Below are 26,814 nucleotides of genomic sequence, written 5' to 3'. Positions count from 1 at the left end.
TTTTCCCAATTGGGTTTTTCTGACAAGGTTTTTTAATGGGGCAGCAATTGAAAGCATACTACGAAAGAAATTTCATTAGCACAAATAAGACCTTAAAACAACAAGGCATGGAAACAAGAAGCCACTACGGGATGGTTAGATAGTCTTTGGCTCGATAGCAAAGTTCCTAACGGAAAACAAAGCTTGCTATCAAGCCAAAAGCTATCCGATCGTTCACGAATGCCCCCACACCTCAAGCCACTAGGGGCGGTTAGATAATCTTTGGCTCGGTAGCAAAGTTCCTAACAGAAAATGAGGCTTGCTATCGGACCAAAGATTATCCAACCATTCACTAGTGGAATAATCAAGGACAATACTTCTAGTGTTCAAATTTGCACTCTTCGCATTCGAACACTGAGGGTTGATATGAGAAAACGGAAACATGACTGCCACATAAACCAGACTACAAAATCTGGGAACAAAGATGTATCATTGGACAGGGGAATGTGCAGCCAGCCCATAAAAATAAGTTGTACAAATTAGCCACAAGTAATGGCAATTTCTTTTCATCACAACGAATGCTTATGTACTTTTGAAAATGGAAGGAACAAAGTAAAGTCCTTTTATTTTTATCCTGTTTCTTGTCCAAACGATGAATTAATTTTATCATCTGAAAGTTAATCAAGTACTTCAAATGTTAGTGCCGGAATGAACAGGAGACGTCCTCTTCAAGAGCATCGTAAACATAAGAGGGCCCTCTCTTATGAAACCCTCACAGTAAAGGGTTGGTTCTGAAAGAATTTATGCCCGGAATCCAAATGCCATCGGGGGAAAATACACTCGAAGCGTTGCATAACTCAACATAAAAAGTAAAATTTATGCAATGCTTAAGCGAAAAAGAACTTTTATATAACAAACGTGCCAAGCAACACAAGTACAAGAGTATGAAAAGGAAAACAAAGGGTTGAAAGCAAAAAACTAAACTATTGCATCCCTAGAACTTCGGGGAAGAGAAGCGTCTGTGCCCTCAGGAGAAGTAGGAGGATCTGCTGCCGGCTTGGGACCTTGTCCTTCATCGTCAACCCCTTCAAGTTCCTCTTCGGCTCCCGAGAATGCAAAACTAGAACCAGAAGAGTCAGTTCCATCCGGTTCAACCGAGAGGCCCCTTCGGCAGTTGACTCCATCTCACGGGCCTTGGCGATCTCGGCATCAAAGTTAATGACGCCCGCTTTGGCCTTCTTCAAGGTTTTTCTCCTCATGTTGTACATAGAATGTGTTGTTTCAACAATGAGGGAATCTGCTCAACGCTGAAGCTCTGACTTAAGCTGATCAACCTCGGTCGTAAGGCTATTCCGCTCGGATCTTATGACCTGAAGGCTAAGATCAAGGTCACGGATAGGTGCGTTATAGACTTTATTGTGATCCATGACCCTCTTATACTTCTCTTCCATCTAGGCACGCTTCTCCTTAGCAGCAGCAGCCTCTTCAGCTTTGGAGTTCAAGACTGCCTAAAATTATTCAGTCTTTCCGTAGAAGCAACCTTGCTCTCGGCAGCAGCAAGAACATCATTTTAGACCTCAGACCATTTAGCCTTAGCCTCTTGAAATTGTACATTTAACAGGGCGGCCTCTTGGCTAAGGTCCATCACCTCCTGATCGTTCTGCTGCAACCGAGACTCCAACTCACCGGCTTCGGCAGCTTGTGCTTCTAGTGCGGGGAGGCGAGCAGCAATTTAGTCCCGTTCGGCCAACAGCTGATCCCGCTCAGATGTGAGTTTTTCTTTATCGAGGATCAACTTCTGAAGGCCCTTGGAAGCAAGGAAGTTAGCCTGCAAAGCAAAAATTCAAATAAAAAATCTCGTCATAGAAAAACTAGAAGAAATAGTAAAAGGAACAAGTATTGTACTGCTGCCGCATTGTGCATGGCATTGTTTACCATACACTCCCTCGAGAGAGAGTGTATTTTCTTCATGTCTTTCTCTAAAGCCAGAGGCTTCAAGTAATTGGCGAGTTCCACTGGCCAGGACAACAAATAGCACTCGATGGAAATCGAGAGGGAGACGCTCATGTTCTGCAGAACAGGGTCAATAGTTATGCCCAAAATTCCCATGGTCTTGGGACTAAAGAGTAGGAACATCCTCCTCTTGGGTATCTACGGCTGGTAGGGGTAATGTAGAGGTTGCTGGTGGTAAAGGAATGGCCGTGAAGAAGGAGATGAAGATGATGGTGTTGTGGGTTGAGACACAGCTGCGGCAAAAGCAGTGCTAGTTATTGGTTGCTCATCAACCGAAGACGGAAGAGTCCTAGTACCCAGCTTCACAGTACCGGGAGCAGCGACTGGGACTCGAAAGCAAGAATTGGCATCCTCCACTATATCGCACTCTCCCCAGAGCACCTGGACGTCGTCCTCGGTTGGTATTATTAGCTCTTCAGATTGTACATTTTGTTGAGCTGATGAAGGTCATCGTCTCATGTGCCAAGCAGACTTGATACCGGTAGCAAACTCCAAGATTAAAGGGTTAAGTCCCCCGCTCAACAAGAATGGGCCAAAGTGAAAAGATACATGTAAATATATGTAAACCCCTTTTTAGAGAAGGTTACTCGCTCCGCCAGATAGGGAGCGATGATGTTCAAATCATGGCAACCACAGTCCTCCTTCACGGCAGGAATGCTAGAAGGACGGATAGAATAAGGGTACACACCAACAACCCATGTACGGGATTTAGCAAAAGGAAACTTCTCTTCAAAGTCCTTGGCTGTACTGAGCCTTCTGGGAATAATGGTGCTCACCGTAGGAGGGGCATCATCATCGATGTTTTCTTTATTTTTTTGAAAAGCTTAAGTTGTTGGAGTAGGAGGCCATAGTTAGCAGAAAAAAGTAAGAATTCTTCGAAGAAGGAGGATAAGGGAGAGTGAAAGCAAGAAAGAGTTGAGTAAGTGAAGTCGAGAGAGTTCAAAAAATTGTGAAGTGTAAAAAAAGAAAAATTAGGCGTATAAGTAAAGGAATAGGCGGCTAAAATCGTGGACATGATTACCTCGAGAACAAGCAAAAGTATTTCTAAATCGTGGAGTGATGCGTGTTCGGGGCATTAAATGCGGAGAGACGTGCGTCTAATCAAGCGTTAGAAACTTTTCAGAAGAGATCAGAAAATTTCATGCCAAGAAAGGTATCTTCACCAACTTTCCGATGACACAAAGATGTGCCACTGAAAAGTAGGGGGACTATCTGTATAGGGTAAAATCGGTTCATATTAAATACTCGTATAATAGAGAAACACGTGGAACCGGAGACAGACGAAAAACGAGACAAGTGAAAACCAAGACTGGGGGCAGCAGCTTCGGTTCGCACCGGGAAGCTCCTGAAAGGAATATTGCTAATGAAGACAAACGAATGCCTGCCACTCTATAGCATTCAATGGAGAATATTCTGCAGTATTAAATACACAATCCATTATAGAGAATTTTGGCATTCATAGCCTGCCGTTACATATTCTTCAATGGCTCCATAATTGTCATTTAAGAGGGGCTTGATCCTAGGGCCTTGTTCCCTAGGTGCAACTATAAATAGTGACTTCACTAGCTATTGTAGGGGATACGAACAATAACATTTCATTTCTTATTTATTGATATTCGTATTGCTGCCTTCAGAAGCTCTGCTCCCGGGACCAAGCTATTTGCTGCCTTATATCGTTTTCATCGCTAACAATAACATACCTAGTATTATCCCACATCGTGGGGTCTGGGGAGGGTAGTGTGTACGCAGACCTTACCCCTACCTTCTGAGGATAGAGAGGTTGTTTCCAATAGACATCGGCTCAGGAAAGTATAAGCACCACAATAATGAAAATATAGACAAGAAGGGATAGTACCAAAAAGCCATATAAAAATAGAATAAACAACAACAAAACAGTAAGGTGATCAACAATGAAAAAAAACAACGGCTAGTCATAAATGCGTCAATACTACTGTTATGACCACTCTAGACTACCTACTCTACTACCCTAATCCTCGACCTCTATACCTTCCTATCAAGGGTCATGTCTTCGGTCAGCTGTAGCTGCGCCATGTCTTTCCTAATCACCTCTCCTCACCTCTTCTTAGGCCTACCTCTACCTCATCGTAGTCCCTCCAATGTCAACCTCTCACACCTCCTCACCAAGGCGTCTGTGCTCCTCCTCCTCACATGACCAAACCACCTAAGCCGCGCTTTCCGCATCTTGTCCTCAATAGGGGCCACACCCACCATATCGCGAATAACGACATTTCTAATTCTATCTAACCTGGTGTACTCGCACATCTATCTCAACATCCTCATCTCTGCTACCTTTATTTTCTGGATATGAGCGATCTTGACTGGCCAACACTCAGCCCCATACAACATCGTTGGTCTGACCACCACTCTGTAGAACTTACCTTTAAGTTTCGGTGGCACCTTCTTGTCACACAAAACACCGGAAACGAGTCTCAATTTCATCCATCCCGCCTCAATACGATGTGTGAAATATTCATCAATCTCCCCATTCCCCTGAATAATATACCCAAGGTACTTAAAACTCCCTCTCCTAGGGATGACCTACGAGTCCAGCCTCACCTCTTCTTCTCCTCCTTGAGTCTTGCCACTGAAATTACACTCTAAGTATTCTGTCTTGGACGTGCTCAACTTGAAACTTTTAGATTCCAGGGTCTGCCTCCATACCTCTAACTGCGCGTACACATTTTCTCGTGTCTCGTCGATCAATACAATATTATCTGCAAATATCATACACCACGGCACCTCCCATTGGATGTGGAGCGTTAGTACGTCCATCACCAGAGCAAACAAAAAGGGCTGAGTGTTGACCCCTGATGCAACCCCATCATAATCGAAAAATGGTCTGAGTCCCCACCCACCATTCTCACTCGGATCTTTACTCTATTATACATGTCCTTAATCAACCTAACATAGGCAACGGGTACACCTCTAGCCTCCAAACATCGCCACAAAACCTCCCTCGGAACTTTATCGTACGCCTTTTCTAAGTCGATGAACACCATATGCAAGTCCTTCTTTCTCTCCCTATACTACTCCATCAATCTCCTAACAAGGTGGATGACTTCTGTAGTCGAACGCCCCGGCATAAACTCAAACTGGTTCTCGAAAATAGACACACTCCTTCTCACCCTTAGCTCTACCACTCTCTCCCAGACTTTCATACTATGGTTAAGCAGCTTGATACCCCGATAGTTATTACAATTTTGGATATCACCTTTGTTCTTGTATACAAGAACCATCGTGTTCCACCTCCACTCTTCGGGCATCTTCTTTGTTCAAAAAATTATACTCCCTCCGTTCCAATTTATGTGAACCTGTTTGACTGGGCACGGAGTTTAATAAAAAATAAAGACTTTTGGAATTTGTGGTCCTAAACAATTGAAAAAGGGGCCCAGAGTATTTGTGTGGTTATAAAAGCTTCTCATTAAGGGTAAAATTATAAATTTAAGCAAAATTGTTTCCAAATTTAGAAAGGGGTCATTCTTTTTGGAAAGGACCAAAAGGAAATAGGTTCACATAAACTGGAACGGAGGTAGTATTAAATAACCTAGTGAGCCACTCCAAGCCTATCTTGCCCGCATTCTTCCAAAACTCCACTGGGATTTCATCCGCCCCGGTCTCTTTGCCTCTGCTCATCTTACGCATAGCCTCCTCAACTTCATCAACTTTAATCCGCCTACAGTACCCAAAGTCATAGCGACTCCCGGAGAGTTTCAAATCACACAGTACAATGCTCTTGTCTCCCTCCCCGTTCAAGAGACTATGGAAGTAGGTCTGCTATCTCCGACGGATTAGCCCATCATCCAACAAAACTCTACCTTCTTCGTCCTTGATGCACTTCACTTGGTTCAAGTCACGCGCCTTCCTTTCTCGCGCCTTGGCTAACCTGAACAATCTCTTATCCCCACCTCGGCCCTCAAGTTCCTCATACAAACAACTAAAAGATGCAGTTTTGGCCGCCGTAACTACTAGCTTTGCCTCTTTCTTAGCCAACTTATAATGCTCCATATTCGCCCTCTTCTCCTCCTCGTCTACACTTTCCACTAACTTTAGATACGCTGCTTTCTTGGTTTCCACTTTTTCTTGCACCTCTTCATTCCACCACCAGTCTCCCTTGTGACCACCAGAATAACCCCTTGAGACTCCTAATACCTCTCTCACAGCTTCCCTAATGCACTGCGCAGTCGTGGTCCACATAGCGCGTGCGTCCCTACTACTCCTCCAAGCCCCATAGTCACCAGCTTGACCCCCAACTCCTGCGCTTTAGCTTGCGTCAAGGCTCCCCACTTTATCTTATGTTGGCTATACATCAAGTCTTTCATTTTATTTAATTTATTTATCATTTTGGGATCAAATCGATCCGTTTGTCTATTAACCACGTTATAAAATTTAACTGTACCGTTTTACGGATAAATGTTTGACTCGTATTTCCATGCTAATGTTTTTATGGTAAAAAATTTCCGATAATCCGGTATTTATACCAATCGAATGAATATATGACACATATCTTCTTTACCACTAAAATATATTACCCCTATTAATTAATAATATATGCACTTACCTTAATTTGACTCGATGAAATAAATTAGTGTTATTTGGTATTTTTATGGCTGCGGGTAAGTTTTTATACTATTCTATTCTTATTCGCAACTACAACTAGGAGAAAAGCCTAGAAGAAGAGGAGGAGACGGCGACGGCGACGGCGACAGTGGTTAGCAATGGCATTGGCACGTGAAACGGTGTTACCTGAAGAGATGGTAAGGGAGGTTCTGTTATTGCTGCCATTGAAGTCTCTGTACCGATACAAGTCTGTCTCAAAAACCTGGCGCTCAATCATCTGCGAACATGAATTCATGAAACTGCATAACGGCCGCAACATAGGGATCGTCATATCCAATTCTAGCTCCTTTTTCCTTATCAAGGCTCCGTCTTACTAATATCCCTTCTCCTCTTCCTCCTTTTATCGAGCAGCAGTTCGGTACTGCTGAAATTGGATTCACAGAAGTAATCAATGGCCTCTTTTGTTTTTATACTCCAGTTGGTGACCTTACTCTCTGCAATTCCTACACTTTTGAAACAATGGAACTCCCACTCCCCTCGTTTTTCCGTCCTAATAAATATGAAACTCAATTTCGTTTCGGATTCGATCCCTTTATTGGCTCCTACAAGTTGCTATGCATTGGCGGCCTCTTCGATAGTGATAATGTTAATTTCCTAGAGATTCTTACTCTAGGAGGAGTGGATATGAACAAAACAAAGACCAAGAGTATAAGCAGAAAGTACAACTGGATAAAGCTGGCGCCTACTCACGATCTACAAGTAAGTATGGATTTGTCATGCACACCAAATGTTTGGATAAATGACTCTGTGTATTGGTTGGTCGAATGCGACAACTCTAAACGGAAAATACTGGCATTTAACCTTAGAAAACATTGTTTTTTTTTACTATCTTCCTGCCTGCTGCTGCAAATCATCAAAATCTTGTAGTTGCAGATGCCGCCAGAATAGTGAAGCTAAGGGGAGGTTTGGCGGTGGGATGTTTCACCGCCGCCACCACAACTACACAAGAATTGGATCTCTGGGAATTGAAGGGGTCGAATTGTTGGATCAAATGCTCCATCACCTTACCTGAAGAACTTCAGGTTAGATGTAATATAGAGAGCTTGTCCACTATTGGTAACCTTCCAACTGGTGAAATACTGCTGACTAATCCTAATCCTAATCCTAATATTAATGATAATGATGATTCTAATTTTACCTCTATTTATTCTTATGATCATTCCACTATTAAGTTTCAGAGGTTTGAAGTTGGCAAGTTTCCTTGTACCATTACTGGTGAATCTTTTCAAATATCTTGTCTCGAATTAAACAACAGTGATTCCCTTATAGTTTTATTGCGCAAACCCCCAATTGCTGCTCTTCAATATATGGAGGAATATATGAGAGAAGAAACGCTTGCAGAAAAACTTAGAAGAATACTTATCGAGAAAAAGAAAGAAAGAAAAGTTTCAAGAATACGAGCATGAAGACGCAAGTGACTTTATTTAGTAGGAGTATAATATTATTTTGATATTTTTCTGTTTATGTTTTATTGCCTAGCGAGTCGTATTTATTTTGCCATGAATGGAACTAAGGTATTTGTTTCCGTTATATATCTCTCCCTTAAGAATAGTTCTTTTAAATGATGCATTCAGTTTTTGACATGAGTTGAGCTCGTATATTTATTTATGTGCATGTCTTTGCAGAAAAAGATTTTGATGAGTTTAAATTTTAACTTAAACAATTTAATTATGAAGAGCATTGGAAGACAGTAAGTCCAATGATTTCACTACACAATTAAAATAATAAACTTTGTAATTTCAAACTTTCAAATCGTAGACAAGGCCAGTTAATGCTATGGCCTATGAAGCCAAAAACATAAAGAAAAGAGCAGGAATAATACTGACAGTTTGTATTGTTGTCTGTATGATTTGGTTTTGGAGTTAATTTATGATACATTGCAGTGTAAAAGGTTTTTAAACTACGTTATATCTTAACTGGTTATTTTAGGTTATTTACTATATTTTCTAGGTTTACTATTGTGTTATGTAGGCTTGACGTGATGAATGATGATGTAAAGAAAATATACACTCAATTCACAGAAAATAAAGTTGTTATAATTTGAAATGATATTATTATGTGAATATTTTACACCATTAATGTATATATAATTTAAATTACTAATCTCCCGTTGCGTCTGTCTGGAGCTCTGTCGTCAATTCGTTAATTGCATGAGTTACTTTGTAATCACCCAATGTGAATATTAGCATATTCAAAACCTAACAATTGGAAGGAAAAACACAATTGTAGTAATCAATCTCTTTACAATAGTGTGCAATTCAAAATTTTGATCAAGAACTACGAAAATGTTATCTATGCATCAGCAATACATGTTTCTGATCATTGTCTTGGTCCTCTTGGAATTTTAGACTTCAGCTGTGTATATCAAGATTTGAAGTAGCTACTCACAACAGGCTTTCTTGGGAAATTTTAAATTTTACAAGTTCAATTCTGACAATATATAATTCAAGGGGAAAAGGTGTTTGTTGGTGAAATATTGAAGATATATAGACCTTTTTTTTGTAATAACGCCTATCCAACTTAGCTTGTGTACACCGTACCTATTCTATCGGGCAAAAGAAAAAAAAAATCCTTTCTTATCTTCCCTCTCGAGGGAAAGAGGAGAGGTCTTACGCCTCATTTGTTTGCACTTAATGGAGATCTAACTCTTAATATTTCATAATATTTCAGATCTTAATCATTAAGTGCAATTATTTTTTAGATTTGAATCTTAATAATCCAAATCTTAACCATTAAGTCTGTTTATTTTTTAATTTTACAATCACTTAATGGGTCTGAAAGATCTTAATGATTAAGATTTATATATAACATAGTCTTTAATATCATTAAGATGTTATACATTCAAGAATTTATGTAAAATATGACATTTCACCATAACTCCTACACTTTTACCACTAACCACCACCACCACCACTGCTACCATTGTTCTCTACCATCACCAGGCACCACCCATTACTATCAATCCTCATCCACAACCACCATCGTTGTCAAGCATAAATGTTAGTTGTCACTACCACTAGCCATCATTTACGGCCATCACCACCAATCACTATTACCACTAGGGGTGTACATAAGTCGGATTGGTTCGGATTTTTCAATTATCAAGCTAAACCAATTGTGTCGGGTTATTAAATCGAAAGACCAAACCAAACCAACAAAAGTCGAATTTTTTAATCTCGGGTTTTTCGGGTTATTTCGGGGGGGTTTTCTTCGTAATGTCTTCATAGTACAAAACATAGAATTTGTGCTCCAAAAATTTCTCTGATCCTAGTAAGACATATCTATATAAGATGTTTTTCACGAAAATAACATAAAATATGAGGTGAGTTATGGCATTGTACCAAAATATTCAACAATAAAGATAATAAAATCGCATAAAATAAATATTATTAGTAAGCCATAATGAAAATAAATATAATCTAAAATTACTAAGTTGCTAAAATATATAAGAGTAACAAGTACTATTTTTACCTGACTAAACATTATAAAAAATAAGTTGTGCATTTTATCTAAACCATAGAAAAACTAAAAAAATAGATATCCAACACTATTGTCATTCCTAGTACAATTTAATTGAATGTCTTTTATTAGCATTAATATTGACTATAAAACTTATTGTAGCATTCAAGAAATATAAGTCCAAGTTTAAAATTATACGTTAAAAGATACTACAATAAATATTTTTATGTATTAAATATCTTTAAAACTTCTATATATGTAATGTCGGGTTGGTTTGGTTTCAGTTTGACTTTCTTTAGTTAAAACCAAACCCAAACCAATTATGATCGGGTTTTTTTCCCCAACACCAAACCAAATCAAACCAAACCATAGTCGGATTTGTTTTCTCGGTTTGATTCGAATTATCGGTTTGATGCAGTTTGTCGGTTTCCTTTATACACCCCTAATTACCACAATAACCATCGACCACCACTATCAGTCACCGCTATATATCACCCATCGCAGTTATTAGTCACCACCACCATCAATCACGACTGTTAATTGCTACTACTATCCACCATCTACTACCCATAATCACTACCATCAACCACCATCACCCACCAGCTACTACCCAGTCAGCACCCACAACCACAATCTTTAGCTACCACCACCACTAACCACCATATACTTTTTTAAAAATATTTTACTAATATAAATTTTTACTAATTAGGATTATTTGATTGGATTTACATTTATTAATGTTTAAATAAAGACAAAATATATAAATTCAGAGAAAATAAACAATCTTAATTATTTAGTATCCAGATCTTAATATAACATCTTAATATTCTTATGTGTATTTAGATTCAGACGTTTTAATCTTAATACACATACTAATATTCATATGTGTATTCAGGTTCAGACGCTTTAATCTTAATAAAAACATATGAGGCCTTAATGTCTTATGGAGTGAGAGAGAGTGGAAAGGCTTGGGCAACCTATCCCCGTAGGACCCTATAAAAGAACGGAAGTTGTTTAGAAATTCCATGTTGTCTAGACGAAGGACAACACTTATGTACGTGATCAAAGTATGCCACATTGTCTCGTCCCTGCTGCATTGAAGAGTACCTATGCTAACATTGGAGTGGTGGTCAAAGTAGCCGGTATTAAATGTTGATGAGAGATCGAATAATATATAACCCCCACACCACCAAAGCTTATGTAAATGGACAGAGGTAGACCCCTTCTTTCCAAAGTTATAGATTTTTCCTGTATATTTCTTGCATCGTGGTGTATGCAGAATTCCTTGGTCAGATCTCTAGACAATCTGTTTGGGATACAAAATTAAATTTTTCTTTCCAAGTTTTAACTAGGTCCAAGACCTTTTTCTCAACAACTAAAGTTCCAACCAATTTTTCGAAACAAGAATTTCTACACAAAAAACGAACCTCACCGCAACTCCCATCAGTTGTTATCCTCAATTCATCCACGTTATCAAATTCCCCTTTGCATTTGCCACGTTATAATCTTCATTTCTATCCATTGTTTAGATAATTTACATATAAATTCTTTAGTATTTGTCCAAGAATTTTTAAGTAATCATGGAAACAAGAAAGAAAATCATTAGAATTGTGATGTTGCCATGGCTAGCTCATGGTCATATCTGCCCATTTCTAGAGCTAGCAAAAGCACTTTCAAAGAGAAATTTCATTACTTATCTCTTTACTACACCAGTAAATCTCACTTTTTTCAAACAAAGACTTTCTCCCATTGAGTCCATACGTATTAAGTTAATGAAATCCAACTTCCAAATTTACCTCAACTTCCTCCTCATTACCACACCACAAATGGCCTTCCACCCCATCTTATGAACACTTTAAAAAAGGCCTTTCATATGTCCAAAGCTGATATTTTCACAATTCTTGATACTTTAAAACCAGATTTAATTATCTATGATTTTCTCCAGCCATGCATTCCAACAATGGCCGCTACATTAAATATCCCAGCTGTCCTATTTCTCACTCCTGGTGCTGCATCAAACAGTTATCACTATCATCGTAGGAATAATAATCCAAGTCTTGATTACCCTTTTCGCGAAATCTTTTTTCGTGATTATGAACATAGGAAAAACAAGAAAATATTCGATTCGCTTGAGAATGATGGCATTGATGAGAAAAATGGTGTCACGAGATGCTTTGAAAGATCCCATGACATCGTCTTGATCAAGACTTTTAAAGAGCTCGAAGGCAAATATATCGATTACCTCTCGATTTTATTCAAGAAAAAGTTTGTTCTAGTTGGCCCTCTCGTTCGAGAAATTGATCAAGAAGATGGTGAGAAACATTGTGAGATCATTGAATGGCTCAATGAGAAAGAAAAATGTTCAACAAATTTTGTTTTATTTGGGTCTGAATGTTTCTTGTCCAATGAGGAAGTTGAAGAATTGGCACTAGGACTAGAGCGTAGCATGGTGAATTTTATATGGGTAGTTAGATTTCCAATGGGAGAGAAAAAGAATATTTTAGAGGTTTTACCAAAAGGGTATTTTGAGAGAGTTGAGAATAGAGGGATAGTAATTGAAGGATGGGCACCACAAGAAAGAATTTTGGAGCATTCGAGTATCGGAGAATTTGTAAGTCATTGTGGATGGAGTTCAGTAATGGAAGGACTTAATTATAGTGTTCCAATTATAGCCATGCCCATGCAACATGATCAACCACTAAATGCAAGGTTATTGGTGAATGAGGTTAGGGTAGGAATGGAAATTCATAGAGATGAGGAAGGAAATCTTGGCAAAGAAGAGGTGGATAGGATTGTAAGAGAAGTGGTATTTCAGAAAAGTGGAGAGAGATTGAGGGAAAAAGCAAAGGAATTTAGTGAGATAATGAGAGAAAATGGAGAATATAACATTGATGAGGTGGTGGAAGAGTTGCATAAGCTTTGCAAGAAAACGTTAAGGCATAATTACTACTTAGGAAAACTATTTTAGAAAGAAAAGAAAAAAGAGCCTTGTTTACATTTTATCTTTTTCTGTTTTGTTTGTCTTAGTGCTTATGGTACTTGTTTATGGGGTGGATTTATAGGTAAATATATGAGTCATGTGAACTCATGGTCTCTCCACCAAACTAGTTATTTTATGTACATATTTTTCAGAATTGGTCTAATATTATCTGCCGACACCCATGCACCAAAGAGGATAAATGGTACACTTGATTGAATGTTGAGTTATTTACCTAAACCTCTTTTGTTTACAACAAGAAAGAGCGGCGGCAAACCTATATAAAAAAGGAAAACTCCTGTCAAGTTGAAAATACTAATCAAACACAAATTAATTCCCTAATATTGACAAAGAGTTCAGGTTGATGTCTCCTTTAGTTTGTTTGACAAATTCGTTGCCTTTACTTTTGCTCACGAAAGCTCCTCTATCTGGTTTTTTTTCTTTGTTCCTTTTACTTTAATTTGTTCAATGGATTTGTCCAAGGAGATCATCGGTTGGATATGTGATGTCTTTGAAAAGCAGTCCTTTTGAATAGAGTTCCAACGTAATGAAACATACTCCCTAAGTCTCATTTTAAGTGATTGTGTTTTGATTGGGTCGTAACTCGTGAGCATAAAGCTTGAGAACAAAGAAAAACTTTTGAATTTTATGGTCTAGAATAAGCCATATACATTTGCATAATTATAAATTATTTCATTAAGGGTTAGATAGGAAGTTTATAATTAAATTATTTCTAAATACAAACTTATGTTCTTTTCGACACAGATTTAATAAAGTTTTCAAGATCAAGAGAGAGATATGTTCTTTTCGGCACAGATTTAAGTAAAGCTTTCGGGAGAGAGAGAGAGAGAGAGAGAGAGAGAGAGAGAGAGAGAGAGAGAGAGAGAAACGCATGTTTGAGTGTCAAACCACAGAAAGAATGTATAAGGTTCACTATACCACCAGTATTATTTTGAATAAATAACTAAGTTAAACATTTACTATGGATGACTTTAATTATTTATTTATTTTGAATGTAGAAATTACAATCACAAAATAAATTAAAAGAATCAATATATATAGTTAAATCAAAGTAATAATATTGGACAAGTGACTTAAATTTAAAGAGAAAATTGTACAGGTTACACATCCTCTTTACCTCAAAAGTATGAGCCATGAAAATGGGAGGTATATACAACTCTGCATCAGCTACTGAAGCATTTGATAGCAAACAAGTGAAGCAAACAACATGAAACAATACGCCAAAAAAAGAAAAAGGGGAAATTCTATCACCAGAAAAACAATAAAAACAGTATACTTAGCCACAAAATCTCTTATCCAGATGAACCATGTGTCTTCAGTCCATGCACAGACAGAAACATTACTTTCAACCTCCCTGGACTGCCATGGTATTCTCATTCACCATAAAGCAGCATAACCCAAGTCAAGAATAAATAACGAGTTTAAGTTCTATGCACCGGCAACGTAAAAAATATGAGTATTTACATAATCAGGTTAAATCTCTATGATAAACATTAATTAATAACCAGGTAAAAAATAGTAATCAACCAGCTATAATAGGATGAATTACACTGGGACTCTTAAAATCTTTAAACTGGCAGTGCGTACAAGTTAAATCCATAGATAATGTAACGGAAGAATCACATTAAGTCGCCGAAACCTCTTCAAGAAAGTTCATATGATAAGCAGCAGCATTTGGTCATTAACAATCTCCAACATGATTGCAATAGTCCCGGCTTGTACAACTCTTACAACTACTAAGTGACAAGTATTGCTAGTTTAATTACAGGTATTAGTTCTAAGTTAGAATTTCTAACCACTTTCAATTCCTTTTTTTGACAGTGCACTTTCAATTCCTTTTTTAACAAGATACCTTCACTTTTGTAAACTCTCTACACTAGCCAACACAAAATAGATGTCTATATCTGTTTGAGATGGAAAACAAAGGACTACGAAACAGATGTCTATATCTTTCTGACCAATGTCTCTAAAATGACATCGCATACAATTTCTTAGTATGCACAGGAAGTGAGTTGATTGTCTAGTGGTAAATAAGCACAACTTATATCAGATAGCTAGCAATACACAGACATATGTTATAAGATCATAAACTATAGTTTTGACAGCTTAATAACTTCACTTCCTTTAGCAAAAACCAAGGATAAGATGTTGAAGTTAACTTGACAAAACAAATCATGAAGCTGTACAACAGTAATATAACAAGCCATGAATTGTCTTATCTGTGGGATAGACGTTGCATGAGTCCTCTCTATTGCCAGGAGAGGCGCTGCAAATGCAAGCATCATCTTTGGACTTTAGGAGGCAAAGGATGCATGCATCCCAATGTCGCCATGGAAAATGCACATGCTCCATGAATAAAAAAATTGAGAAAATAAATTCACACTTCTAGATTGTGAGGAGCCCAAAGAAATGAGTAAATAAAATCCATAAGTATGTTACAACGAAGCGCAACGAAGTCACCAAATTCTGTGCTTGATTAGCAGCTTCTGAAATAGGAAAAGATAATATAATTACGTTATTTGCATAATAAAGATGATCCTCCACATTGTCAATAGGTACATTACATCCTAAAAACTATTGTCTTCTGATACATGCATCCACTCTTGGTTTCTTTCAATTCAAAAAAACACTAACAGATTCCTTCTTATCTGTTTTTCCGCCCCCTTTAAGAAAACTTTTCGGATGTAACATTTAAACTTTGACATTTCCAAAGCAGGAATGTCATCAACTAGATCAGAATCAGGGGAAAGTGATTTTTTCAGCTCAATGATATTACAGAAAATAGTCAAGGTCCTTCAGAAATAACATCAAAAGACCTTTCAGTCTTTCTTTACAAAGTTTTGAAGTAAGAATTTAAGAATAATTGAGTCAATTTCTTTCCAAGAATATATATGGCAAGATAACATAGTTACAAATTTGGCCAACTGTCTATAATGGTGGAGGTTAACGACCAAGAGAGAATTAACAAGTGTGTCACCTATTTTCATGCTTTTACAATGCTACTCAAGTCAAAACATGGATGTGGTCCTACCATAAAAAAGAAAGCCAAAATGGAGAAATTAATTATCAACTGACATGAATACCAGTTCCAGCAGAAATTAAAGTCCTGAGCTCCGTCAAATGTTCGTCATTTGAGATATGGAGTGCGATGCGTAGATTTGTTAGTAATGCTTCTTGATCCCAACTCAAGGGACCAGAAGCATACAATGCCTCCAATGTGCAGCGATAAGCATGCAACTCCAGCTCATGAATACTTGCTGCAACATTGTCCTCCGAAGAAAGACGGCAGCTTTCCTCCTCATGTGCTTCTGCTGAACCTTGAAAAGACTCTGCATCACTGCACAGAAGATCAGGTACTTGACAATGAACTTCGGCTGAAAAGCTACAAATTTTATCAGGACTCTCATGATAAATACTACAACTACCAACTGAGCATGCATCACTATCAGAATCATTAGATTCTCCAATTCTGGCAGCGGAATAGCCATTGGCACCACTTCTTTTTGTAGGCTTCAATCCGTAATATTCATCAGACCAGTTGTTAAACGAAGCACCCACATACTTTTCATCCATGATATTTCCTTTGCACTTGGCAATAACATGGGTCTTGCCCCCTAAGGAAGCCGGAACTATTCTTTGTCTCTTAAAACCTCTCTCAGCTGCCACTACCTCCTGAATGTTTCTAGATGATTCGTCTGACACCCTTTTCAGCGACATCAAAGAGCTAGAATGAGACTTCTGCCTTTTAATGTTTCCCTGAGCAGCTAAATCTCCGTCTCTAACATGACAACCATTCCTAGCACTTAAGACCAGGCTCACCTTTTTACAAGGTTTTTGAGCAGAAAGCTGGTCAGGTTTTGCACACGTACCAGATCCCTGTAAGTGAAAACCAACACAGAGTCAGGAAATGCATCAAAAAGAAGGGTTATCTTTCCACTAATACATTTACTAGACAATGAAAAAACAACCAACAAAGCAAGGGATAAAGCAATGATGAGAATGGTTAAAGAGAGGTTAGTCCAAAGGGGAAAAACTCATAAACAGCAAAGCTTAACAAATCCCAACACCATCAGGAAATTCTATCTAATAAAATTCAACAGATAAGATAGTAAAAGTGGGATGCTTAATTTCTTCTGTCATTCGACATTACTGGCAAATAAGGTCAAAACTCAAAACCAAAAAGAAGGAGAAAAATAAGAGCACTAGGAGAAGGGTGAAAGGGAGAGTCAGAATGAAGACTTGCCTTTCCGATCAAGTGCCATTTTTCATCTTGCCAACATTGTCGCACTCTGGTGTTTGATCTGTGAACCTTAATCTCCTGAGGACACCCAGTTGGGTGTACCAAATAATAGCCTCTGTTCAAAACCTTCACAATTCTGGCAGTTTTCCATGAATAGTTATCGAACACCTCGATAATTTGACCAGTTTCCCCATTCTTCACACCTTCTAGACGAGGGGGACATGGTCTGATGTTCCTCCTCGAAACCCTTTCAGCCCTCGCATTGCTTTCTATACCTGGATAACAATCATACATTACAGAGTAAGTATGCCCATTACCAGAGAGGATCTCAGCGGGAGACCAAGATACGGGCGAATCGTTCTTGTTCATCACCTCAACTTTACTCCCTCTTTTAAACCTCATGACCTATGATTTAGCCAACAATTAATAACCTGATTTTCACAAAGAAAAAGAAAAACATGAGAGTTATACATAGGAACCAAGCAAATGCTTGTCCAGGTAGAATTAATATGAGATCAAAACTACAAACAAACAAAAATGGCATTTAAATCACAACATGATTAACTAAATGTAAAGTGAAATATAAAGAGAGAAATATCAAAAAAGTTTCTTCTTTTCCAATAAATTAAATTACCATAAAATGGAGTGTATTTTTCAGCAAGATGATTCTCAGATATATACAGGAAGCAAGAACAAAAACTCTACTCAAAGCCCCACAAAAAAAAAAAATACTCAAGGTAAAACATAAAATTAAAAAATAATAATTAGTACTGTAAATTTCAAAATACTTGATGAAAACACATTGATCAAATTTAAAAAAAAAAATCAAGGAACAAACTAGAGTAGGCACTAATCAGAACATATATATAAAACAGAACAAAAAATAGAGAATAAAAAAAAAATAATAACAAGGCTTAAAACTTTATGAATGAATTGCAGAAAATGATCAAAAATTATGCAGAAATTTTTGCCAAAAAATCAATAAATAAGGTTTAGGAAATTAAAAAAAAAATGGACATGAAATTAAGGACCTTTTCTTGAAATTGAAGCAATGCTTCAGCTTGTGAAGTTGTTGATCGCAAATTAGATTGATTTTCTCAAAGAAACTAAATGAATTTTCCCTTTTGTCGGATTTGGGTAAATGGTATTTTTGTGTTCTAGGGTTTGGTTTTGTTGGGGAAGAAAATTAAATAAGAAAAGAAAATAATTTTTGAGAAAAAGAAAAATTGAGAGAAGGGTATTATTGGAAGATAATGATGATTTGATTCCAAAATTTGATCCACCAGAAAAAACTTTAAGGGCCCCATGAAACGATGCACGCTTTTCCTGTTTGTTTCAAGAATATTAATTTCTTTTTCTATTTTTTACATTTGGTATTACATGGAAATATTCTGTAAAAAATTATTTTAGCTAAAATTATTACTTCATTCATTTTAATTTACACTCTACAACAAATCGGAATATATTAAGAAATATAATACTCCATCCAATAAGAAATATCCCCACATTGTAATCCCTAAAGAACATTTAAGGGTTATCTGATTACTGGAATCCAATTTGAATGTAGCATTTTATGCTGAATTCAACATAGAATAAAACACCTAAAAGACCAATATAACCTTGATCCATCTTCTTCTTTTTTATTCACTTTTAAAATAAGGTAAATTATTAAATTTTATATTATATAATAATTATTTTATTTTAATATAATGAACCAAATATGTACCAGGAAATGCACATGCGCAAAATTATGCGGCGTATTAGTTCCAGCATTACATTCTCTGCATTATAATAACTTCATAACTTCGTCTCTAAATGAATGACTCCTAAATTCATTAAACTATTCACTCTCAGAACTGTAATGTGATATTTGCTCTCTTTTTAACCATCAATCTAATATTCTCTTTCGTCATCACAAATATTTTATGTCTAATTAATAACATTTACACTTCATACCCTTCGGGTTGCCTAGTTGGTTTGGAGGGCGATCATCCGTAGATACAGATGACCGCAGATCGATTCCCCCTCAATGCCTTCTAGGTTGAGCCTGTCGCACAGGGCTTGCCTAGTGCGGTTTACATCTCATGTGTGGTTTGCAGGCTATTACAAAGGGGGAGGTTTACCCAGTGTTCACCACAGAATGCTCACCCGAAGGGCAGAGGCTGTGATAGAGATTGTAACGGCCGCGAGTTACACTCTCTTACCAAAAAAAAATACATTTACACTTCACGTCCATCAGAAATTGTTATATAAAATGAAAATAATAGTACTACTACTTTTGAAAGTATTATGGAGTATTTGATTAAAGATTTATTAGTATAAGGAGTAAATAGGGAACTGTGGTGATATTTAGTGATTGTCATGAACACAAAATTGGCATTCTAGTGAATAAATGTCCATTAAAATAAGTTTAAAGTTTAAATTCTTATTAGAGCGAGTCACGAGAAAAATTCTCGTGCAATATATTTAATCTTAATGAAGATAATTAATTTGTTAGACAAATAGGTAAACTTAGTTTTACCTTTGACTGTCTAATGTAGCCTGCAAGTACCTTTGACTGTCTAAACAAAAACTATAAACAATAAAAAAAAAATAGCTTATGCTTACAATGTCGTAACAGCTTGCATTATGAGTAGCAAAGACTTGCACAAAAAAGTAATTAGTGGTAAGTTAGCATTCATCTATCATCAATATTTATCTCTTTAAGCAAAAGTAATTAAGGAATGATAATAGCAGAATTAAATTGTGGTGTTTTGTGCACATACCTCGGCTAATTCACCACGCACACACATATATATCACCACACACACACATATATATGTAAATATGCCTATAACGAATATATATATATATATATATATATATATATATATATATATATATATATATATATATATATATATATATATATATTCGTTATAGACATTTTACAAACTGGATAGCTTTATCCACAAAAGCCGGACATAAATGGTTTTAGTGTAACTCTTTCTTGAAACCTCTCAAATCTTCTTCCTAAAAACTCTACCAAAGTTCCAACTAATTAAGTTACGAGTTATAACTTAAGAAAGAATAAAAGAACAAATAATTAAACCCAATATTGGCAGTTATTAATTCCATCTTAACTTTTTTTCCTAGATTTTTAATTTACAGGATATTCTAAAAGTATATTGTATTTCCAAACATGTTGCTTTTTTAAGATTTTAAAACTACCCTTGATTATATTAGTTTACTTACAGTACACAAAACTGTTCAACTTGTTTTAATGATTATTGTGGAAGAGAAAACTTAAAAAAGAAAAAGAAAAGAATAAAAAAGAGAACAACAGAACCTTCCTAATTTTGTTTAATTATGTGAAAAGTCAAAATTGACAAAAGGTACGAGATAAACGCAAAATTATTATGCATATAAAACGCAAATATAAAGAAAGATTTGACATTTTCCACTGGAGCAGAGTAGATTTCAAAGAGAATTAGTTCAAACAAAAATTTAAACAATATTATATTATAATTGCAAATTGAACCAACCCATAAAGCAAAGTAGCCACTAATTTCTCACAAATGTTAATAGAAGCAAGAGGGATATACGGATTTTTCTTGAAGTCCTTTAATCATAAAATTTAAAAAAAAAAAATTGAGATAGAATAGATTTTTCAAAAGAAAAAAAGAAGTTATGTTATAAATCTGTATTGCTGCAATAAACAATTAAATCATTAAACTTTCTGAAATATATAAATAAAAATAGAAAGTTAGTAACACTTGTTTAAAGAAATAAATTCTAGAAAAATAGTGTAGGAATAAATCGAGCCCACTGAATACACAGTGTGTTCTTAAGAAAATTATTTCCCTCAAGTACCCGAGGTGCTGGAATATATCCTCCCAGGATAGAACGATTTAACTCACCGGAGTATTGGTACCAAAACGCCGGTGAACAGCGAGCCACTCGAAGGCTGTAAACACACTGGAATTTTTGTGCAGAAGAAGAAGAAGAAGAAGAAGAAGAAGAAGAAGAAGAAGAAGAAGAAGAAGAAGAAGAAGAAGAAGATCAGAAAATTTCATAAGGAAAGATTCTGGGATTCAAACTCTATTTATAAAGTTGCTGGTATTGTTTCTGAAAAGGTTTGCAACCTTTCGGAAACAGTCATGGCTGTTGGAACAGGGTTGTTTGAAATATTGCGGAAAAATAAATTTAAAATAATCCGGGAAAGAAAATGGGCCTGACCGGACCGGTTCGCGGGTCATGGGTTATTCCGGATTGAATTTTTCATTAATTATTTAATTAAATAATTGAAAGAAATTTTATCCAAAAAGATTAATCAATCAATCTTAGACCGAAGCCGAAGCCGAGCCGAGCGAACGAGCGACGATGACGGCGCGAGGCTTGCCTTCTTCTTAACTCTTTAAGAGCTAGAAGAAGAGCAATTATATATATACCCATCAAAAGCCTTTTCTTCCTCCAATATAGGACAATGTCCCTTTGCCAAGGAGGAAAACTCAAATATTTCATTTTTCCTCCATTTCTCATTCACCCTCTTTAAGCTACACAAGCTTAAAATCCCAACAATCCCCCACATGAATGGGGAATGGCTATAAAATAAAGGAATGCACGGACGCGTGTATGTTTTACATGCAAGAATTAATTGCATCTGGATAAGTAGGTTTCCCTTTAAACTTTCCGTAGTGAACTTATATCGGATATACTCGGTCAATCGGTAGATTTGATATCTTTGAACCATCGAGCTTTGTTGTATACCTAGACAACATAAGTCACACAATCAATCCTTAACCATCTATGGTTCTCACGGTTGTGTTCGTTTCAACCATGGACACCGCCTGGTTTCATGAGTGCTTAGAGAATGGGCCTTTACTTTCATTCCCCTTGAAGCGGCTTACACTTCACACTCACATAGGTAATTTCTAAACGTGTAATCCTATAGACACACTATCTGGTCATATCCAGCCAGACTTAGCAAATCATTAAAAAACCTTTAAGCTTTGTTGACTCATCAAAAAGCCTTAATGCTTTACCTCGATTTCTGAACATTGTCTTCATCACGAGAATGTGTTGAGTTATTTGACAATGTTGAACCGTCATTCATAACTTTGTTTGATATCTTTGAACCTAGCTCGTGGGATCTCCAGTCTGCTAGGTAGAGTTACCGCCATGATGACTTGTCTTAGACCTTAACCCCATTCCCTTTGATGATCTTTCAACTGCCTCTCTAGATAGGCCTTTTGTAAGTGGATCCGACACGTTATCTCTTGACTTTACGTAGTCAATTATGATAACACCACTAGAGAGTAGTTGTCTAACGGTATTGTGTCTCCGTCGTATATGACAAGACTTTCCGTTATACATAACGCTCTTTGCCTTACCTATTGCCGCTTGACTATCACAATGTATATAAATAGGTGCCAAAGATTTGGGCCAAAATGGAATATCCTCCAAGAAATTGCGAAGCCATTCAGCTTCTTCACCGGCCTTATCTAAAGCTATGAATTCAGATTCCATTGTAGAACGGGCGATGCATGTTTGTTTGGATGATTTTCAAGACACTGCTCCACCCCCAATTGTGAAAACATATCCACTCGTGGATTTAAATTCAGATGATCCAGTGATCCAATTTACATCACTATATCCCTCGATCACGGGGGGATATTTGTTATAATGCAAAGCATAATTTTGGGCTTGTTTGAGATACCCCAAAACTCGTTTCATTGCCATCCAATGTATGTGATTGGGATTACTTGTAAACCGACTCAGTTTACTAATAGCACATGCTATATCTGGTCGCGTACAATTCATGATATACATCAAACTTTCCAATACTCTTGCATAGTCCAGTTGTGAGTCACTTTCACCTTCATTCTTTTAAAGTGCATAACTCAGAGTCTTGGCAATTTTGAAATCCAAATACTTGAACTTGTCAAGTACCTTTTCAATATAGTGAGACTGTGATAATGCTAGACCTTGTGGAGTCTTGTGAATTCTGATTCCTAAGATCACATCAGCAACTCCTAAGTCTTTCATATCGAATTTGCTAGCCAACTCTGCTTAGTAGCATTTATATCTGCCATGTTTTTTCTCATTATCAACATGTCATCAACATATAAATAAACAATGACTTCATGACCTGGAGTATTTTTAATGTAGACACATTTGTCGCACTCATTGATTTTAAACCCACTTGCCAATATTGTTTGGTCAAATTTGGCATGCCATTGTTTGGGTGCTTGTTTAAGTCCATAAAGCGGCTTAACAAGTTTGCACACTTTCTTTTCTTTACTAGGAACCACAAAACCCTCAGGTTGTTCCATGTAAATCTCTTCCTCTAATTCTCCATTTAAGAAAGCTGTTTTAACATCCATTTGATGGATTTCAAGACCATACACGGCCGCTAGTGCCACTAATACCCTAATAGATGTTATCCTCGTTACTGGCGAGTAAGTGTCAAAGTAATCAAGGCCTTCCTTTTGTCTATAACCTTTGACAACAAGTCTTGCCTTATATTTGTCAATACTGCCATCAGCTTTCACTTTTCGTTTAAAGATCCATTTCGAACCTAAAGGCTTATTTTCCGGAGGAAGATCTACCAATTCCCATGTATGGTTATCCAAAATTGATTAAATCTCACTATTGACTGCCTCTTTTCCAAAATGCTGAATCAAAAGATGACATAGCTGCTTTAAAAGTTTGAGGCTCATTTTCAAGCAAGAATGTCACAAAATCTAGTCCAAAGGAAGTAGATGTTCTTTGATGTTTGCTTCGCCTTGGATCTTCTATACTTGGAGTACTTTCCTTTGGTTCTTCCCGAGGTCGTTTAGGTCTTTCACTTAACGACTCACATTCAGTTTTATACGGATAGATGCTTTCAAAGAATTCAACATTATCTGATTCCATTACCGTATTAACGTGAATTTCAGGATTATCGGATTTATGAACCAAAAATCGACATGCTTTACTGTTTGTAGCATATCCAATGAAAACGCAATCAACAGTTTTTGGTCCGATTTTAACCCTTTTAGGTAAAGAAACTTATACCTTTGCTAGACACCCCCACACTTTGAAATATTTCAAGTTGGGTTTTCTTCCTTTCCATTTTTCATATGGAATATATTGCGTTTTGTTGTGGGATACTCTGTTGAGTATTCGATTAGCTGTAAGGATAGCTTCGTCCCACAAACTCTACGGTAATCCGGAACTTATTAATAAAGAATTTATCATTTCCTTTAATGTCCGATTTTTCTTTTCCGCAATTCCATTAGATTGAGGTGTGTAAGATGCAGTAGTTTGATGGATAATTCCATATTCCAAACATATTTCTGCAAACGGAAATTCATATTCTCCACCCCTATCACTTCTAATTATTTTTATCTTTTTATTCAATTGATTCTCCACTTCATTCTTGTATTGCTTAAATGCTTCAATTGCTTCATCCTTACTATTAAGCAAATAAACATAACAATATCGAGTGCAATCATCAATAAAAGTAATAAAATACTTTTTCCCACCTCGAGATGGTGTCGACTTCATATCATAAATGTCAGTATGAATTAAGTCTAAAGGATTTGAATTCCTTTCAATAGACTTATAAGGATGTTTTACAAACTTAGACTCAACACATATTTGACATTTTGATGTATTACACTCGAATTTAGGTAATACTTCTAAATTAATTAACTTCCGCAAGGTTTTGTAATTGACATGTCCTAAACGAATATGCCATAAATCATTTGACTCCAATAAATAAGAAGAAGCTGAAATTTTATTCATACTGTCAATAACCATTACATTTAGTTTGAAGAGGCCTTCTGTGAGGTAGCCCTTTCCAACATACATTTCATTCTTGCTTACAACAACTTTATCAGAAACAAATACACATTTGAATCCATTCTTAACAAGCAAAAAAGTAAAAACTAAATTCTTCCTAATAGTAGGAACATGAAGAACGTTGTTGAGCGTTAACACCTTACCGAAAGTCATCTTCAGGAATATCTTCCCATAACCTTCAATCTTGGTTGTTGCAGTATTTTCCATGGAAAGCTCTTCTTCGGGACCAGCAGTAGAGTAAGTCGCAAATGCTTCCTTGACAGCACAAACATGTCGAGTGGCTCCAGAGTCAATCCACTACTCCTTCGGATTTCCAACTAAGTTGCATTCCGAAAGCATTGCACACAGATCATCAATGTCATCATTGTTCTCCACTATGTTGGCATGTCCCTTATTCTTATACTTTTTCAGGAGACGACAATCAGGGGCTTTGTGACCGGTTTTTTCACAATTGTAGCAGCTGCTCTTGAATTTCTTTTTGTTCTGCTCCTTAGTCTGTCCAGAAGACCTCTTTCTCTTCTTACTTTTTGGAGCAGTCTCCTCAACGATATTAGCTCCCATGATCGTTGAATTTTCACGAGACTTCTTCTCGGCTGTTTTGTTGTCTTCCTCAATCTTGAGACGGATCACAAGATCTTCCAACTTCATTTATTTGCGCTTGTGCTTAAGATAGTTCTTGAAATCTCTCCACAAAGGAGGCAATTTTTCAATCATTGCAGCCACTTGAAATGCTTCATTCACGACCATACCTTCAACAATAAGGTCATGAAAAATAAGTTGAAGCTCCTGAACTTGGGTTCCAATAGTTTTGTTGTCTATCATTTTATAGTCTAGAAACTTGGCAACCACGAACTTTTTCAAGCATGCATCTTCAGTTTTGTACTTCTTCTCAAGTGCGTCCCATAATTCTTTCGAAATATTCGTCGAACTGTACACATTGTACAAGTCATCCTCTAAAGCGCTTAAGATATAGCCTTTGCAAAGAAAATCTACCTGCTTCCACGCCTCAACAATCATGAATTTCTCGTTGTCCGGCATATCCGCAACAGGCACTAGAGGTTATTCACTAGTGAATTTCTGCATACCAAGTGTGGTAAGCCAGAAGAACACCCTTTGCTGCCATCCTTTGAAGTTGGCTCCGGAAAATTTCCCCGATTTCTCTGCCGATAGAATAGCAGTCCGGCTTGACGAGGCTATCGTCGTTGCCGCAACAGTCGCAGAAGAATTTCCGTTATCAATTGCCATTTCTCACTGTAAACAACAGAAGAGTTCAATTAATGGCAAAATCAGAACAGTACACAATACTGTTATTAACAAAAAAATAGTATGTATAATAAATAAAACCGAAGTTTTTATATACTGTTTCACAGAAAAACGATGAAGTTTTTATGTTCTTCAAATCGTTTTATAAATTTCAATACTCTGATGAAGTTTTTTTATATCTTCAAATTGGAATAGTAAAATTCAGAAGGAGTAGAAAACCACACATGTTTTAATCTCCACAAACAAAATACTGAATAAAATAATTTCCTTAAGATTGTTATAAATCTGTATTGATATAATAAATAATTAAATTATTAAACTTTCTGAAATATATAAACAAAAACAGAAAGTTAGTAACACTTGTTTAAAGAAATAAATTCTGAAAAAACAGTGTATG

General features: G+C 36.6%; 2 protein-coding genes and 1 long non-coding RNA gene across 3 annotated transcripts; 2 read left to right on the top strand and 1 right to left on the bottom strand.

Annotated features, from left to right (window-relative positions):
* The first annotated feature begins 6,596 nt into the window (after positions 1 to 6,596).
* LOC107813300 (uncharacterized) lies at positions 6,597 to 8,208 on the top strand. The gene is made up of 2 exons (XR_012698291.1): positions 6,597 to 7,329; positions 7,498 to 8,208. It is a non-coding gene; the product is annotated as an uncharacterized LOC107813300 (long non-coding RNA).
* A 2,950-nt stretch (positions 8,209 to 11,158) lies between these two features.
* On the top strand, positions 11,159 to 13,134 carry LOC107813299 (UDP-glucosyltransferase 29-like). Its single transcript, XM_016638548.2, has 3 exons — positions 11,159 to 11,231; positions 11,442 to 11,587; positions 12,035 to 13,134. The coding sequence occupies exons 1-3, from the start codon at positions 11,159 to 11,161 to the stop codon at positions 13,055 to 13,057; spliced, it is 1,242 nt and encodes a 413-aa protein (XP_016494034.2). The 3' UTR covers positions 13,058 to 13,134.
* A 2,816-nt stretch (positions 13,135 to 15,950) lies between these two features.
* Positions 15,951 to 18,523, bottom strand: LOC107773544 (uncharacterized). Its single transcript, XM_075228414.1, has 3 exons — positions 18,359 to 18,523; positions 17,331 to 17,758; positions 15,951 to 16,963 (listed from the first exon to the last, which is right to left on the bottom strand). Exons 2-3 carry the CDS (start codon positions 17,727 to 17,729, stop codon positions 16,154 to 16,156), a joined length of 1,209 nt encoding a protein of 402 aa, XP_075084515.1. The 5' UTR covers positions 17,730 to 17,758; positions 18,359 to 18,523; the 3' UTR covers positions 15,951 to 16,153.
* Positions 18,524 to 26,814: the final 8,291 nt, after the last annotated feature.

The sequence above is a fragment of the Nicotiana tabacum genome, chromosome 13 (genome assembly GCF_000715075.1).
Source record: "Nicotiana tabacum cultivar K326 chromosome 13, ASM71507v2, whole genome shotgun sequence".
NCBI classification, from domain to species: Eukaryota; Viridiplantae; Streptophyta; class Magnoliopsida; order Solanales; family Solanaceae; genus Nicotiana; species Nicotiana tabacum.
Note: the sequence above shows the minus strand (reverse complement) of the source record. Positions and strands in the feature narration are given on the sequence as shown.

Bases quoted from the DNA above. Each gene is read 5' to 3' on its own strand.
- LOC107773544 (XM_075228414.1), bottom strand. From the start codon at position 17,729: ATGAGGTTTAAAAGAGGGAGTAAAGTTGAGGTGATGAACAAGAACGAT. The intron at 16,964-17,330 runs GCAAGTCTTCAT...TTTCACTTACAG, and splicing joins AATGGCACTTGATCGGAAAG to GGATCTGGTACGTGTGCAAA.
- LOC107813299 (XM_016638548.2), top strand. From the start codon at position 11,159: ATGCCACATTGTCTCGTCCCTGCTGCATTGAAGAGTACCTATGCTAAC. The intron at 11,232-11,441 runs GTATTAAATGTT...AGTTTTAACTAG, and splicing joins AGTGGTGGTCAAAGTAGCCG to GTCCAAGACCTTTTTCTCAA. The intron at 11,588-12,034 runs GTTATAATCTTC...GATTTTCTCCAG, and splicing joins TTCCCCTTTGCATTTGCCAC to CCATGCATTCCAACAATGGC.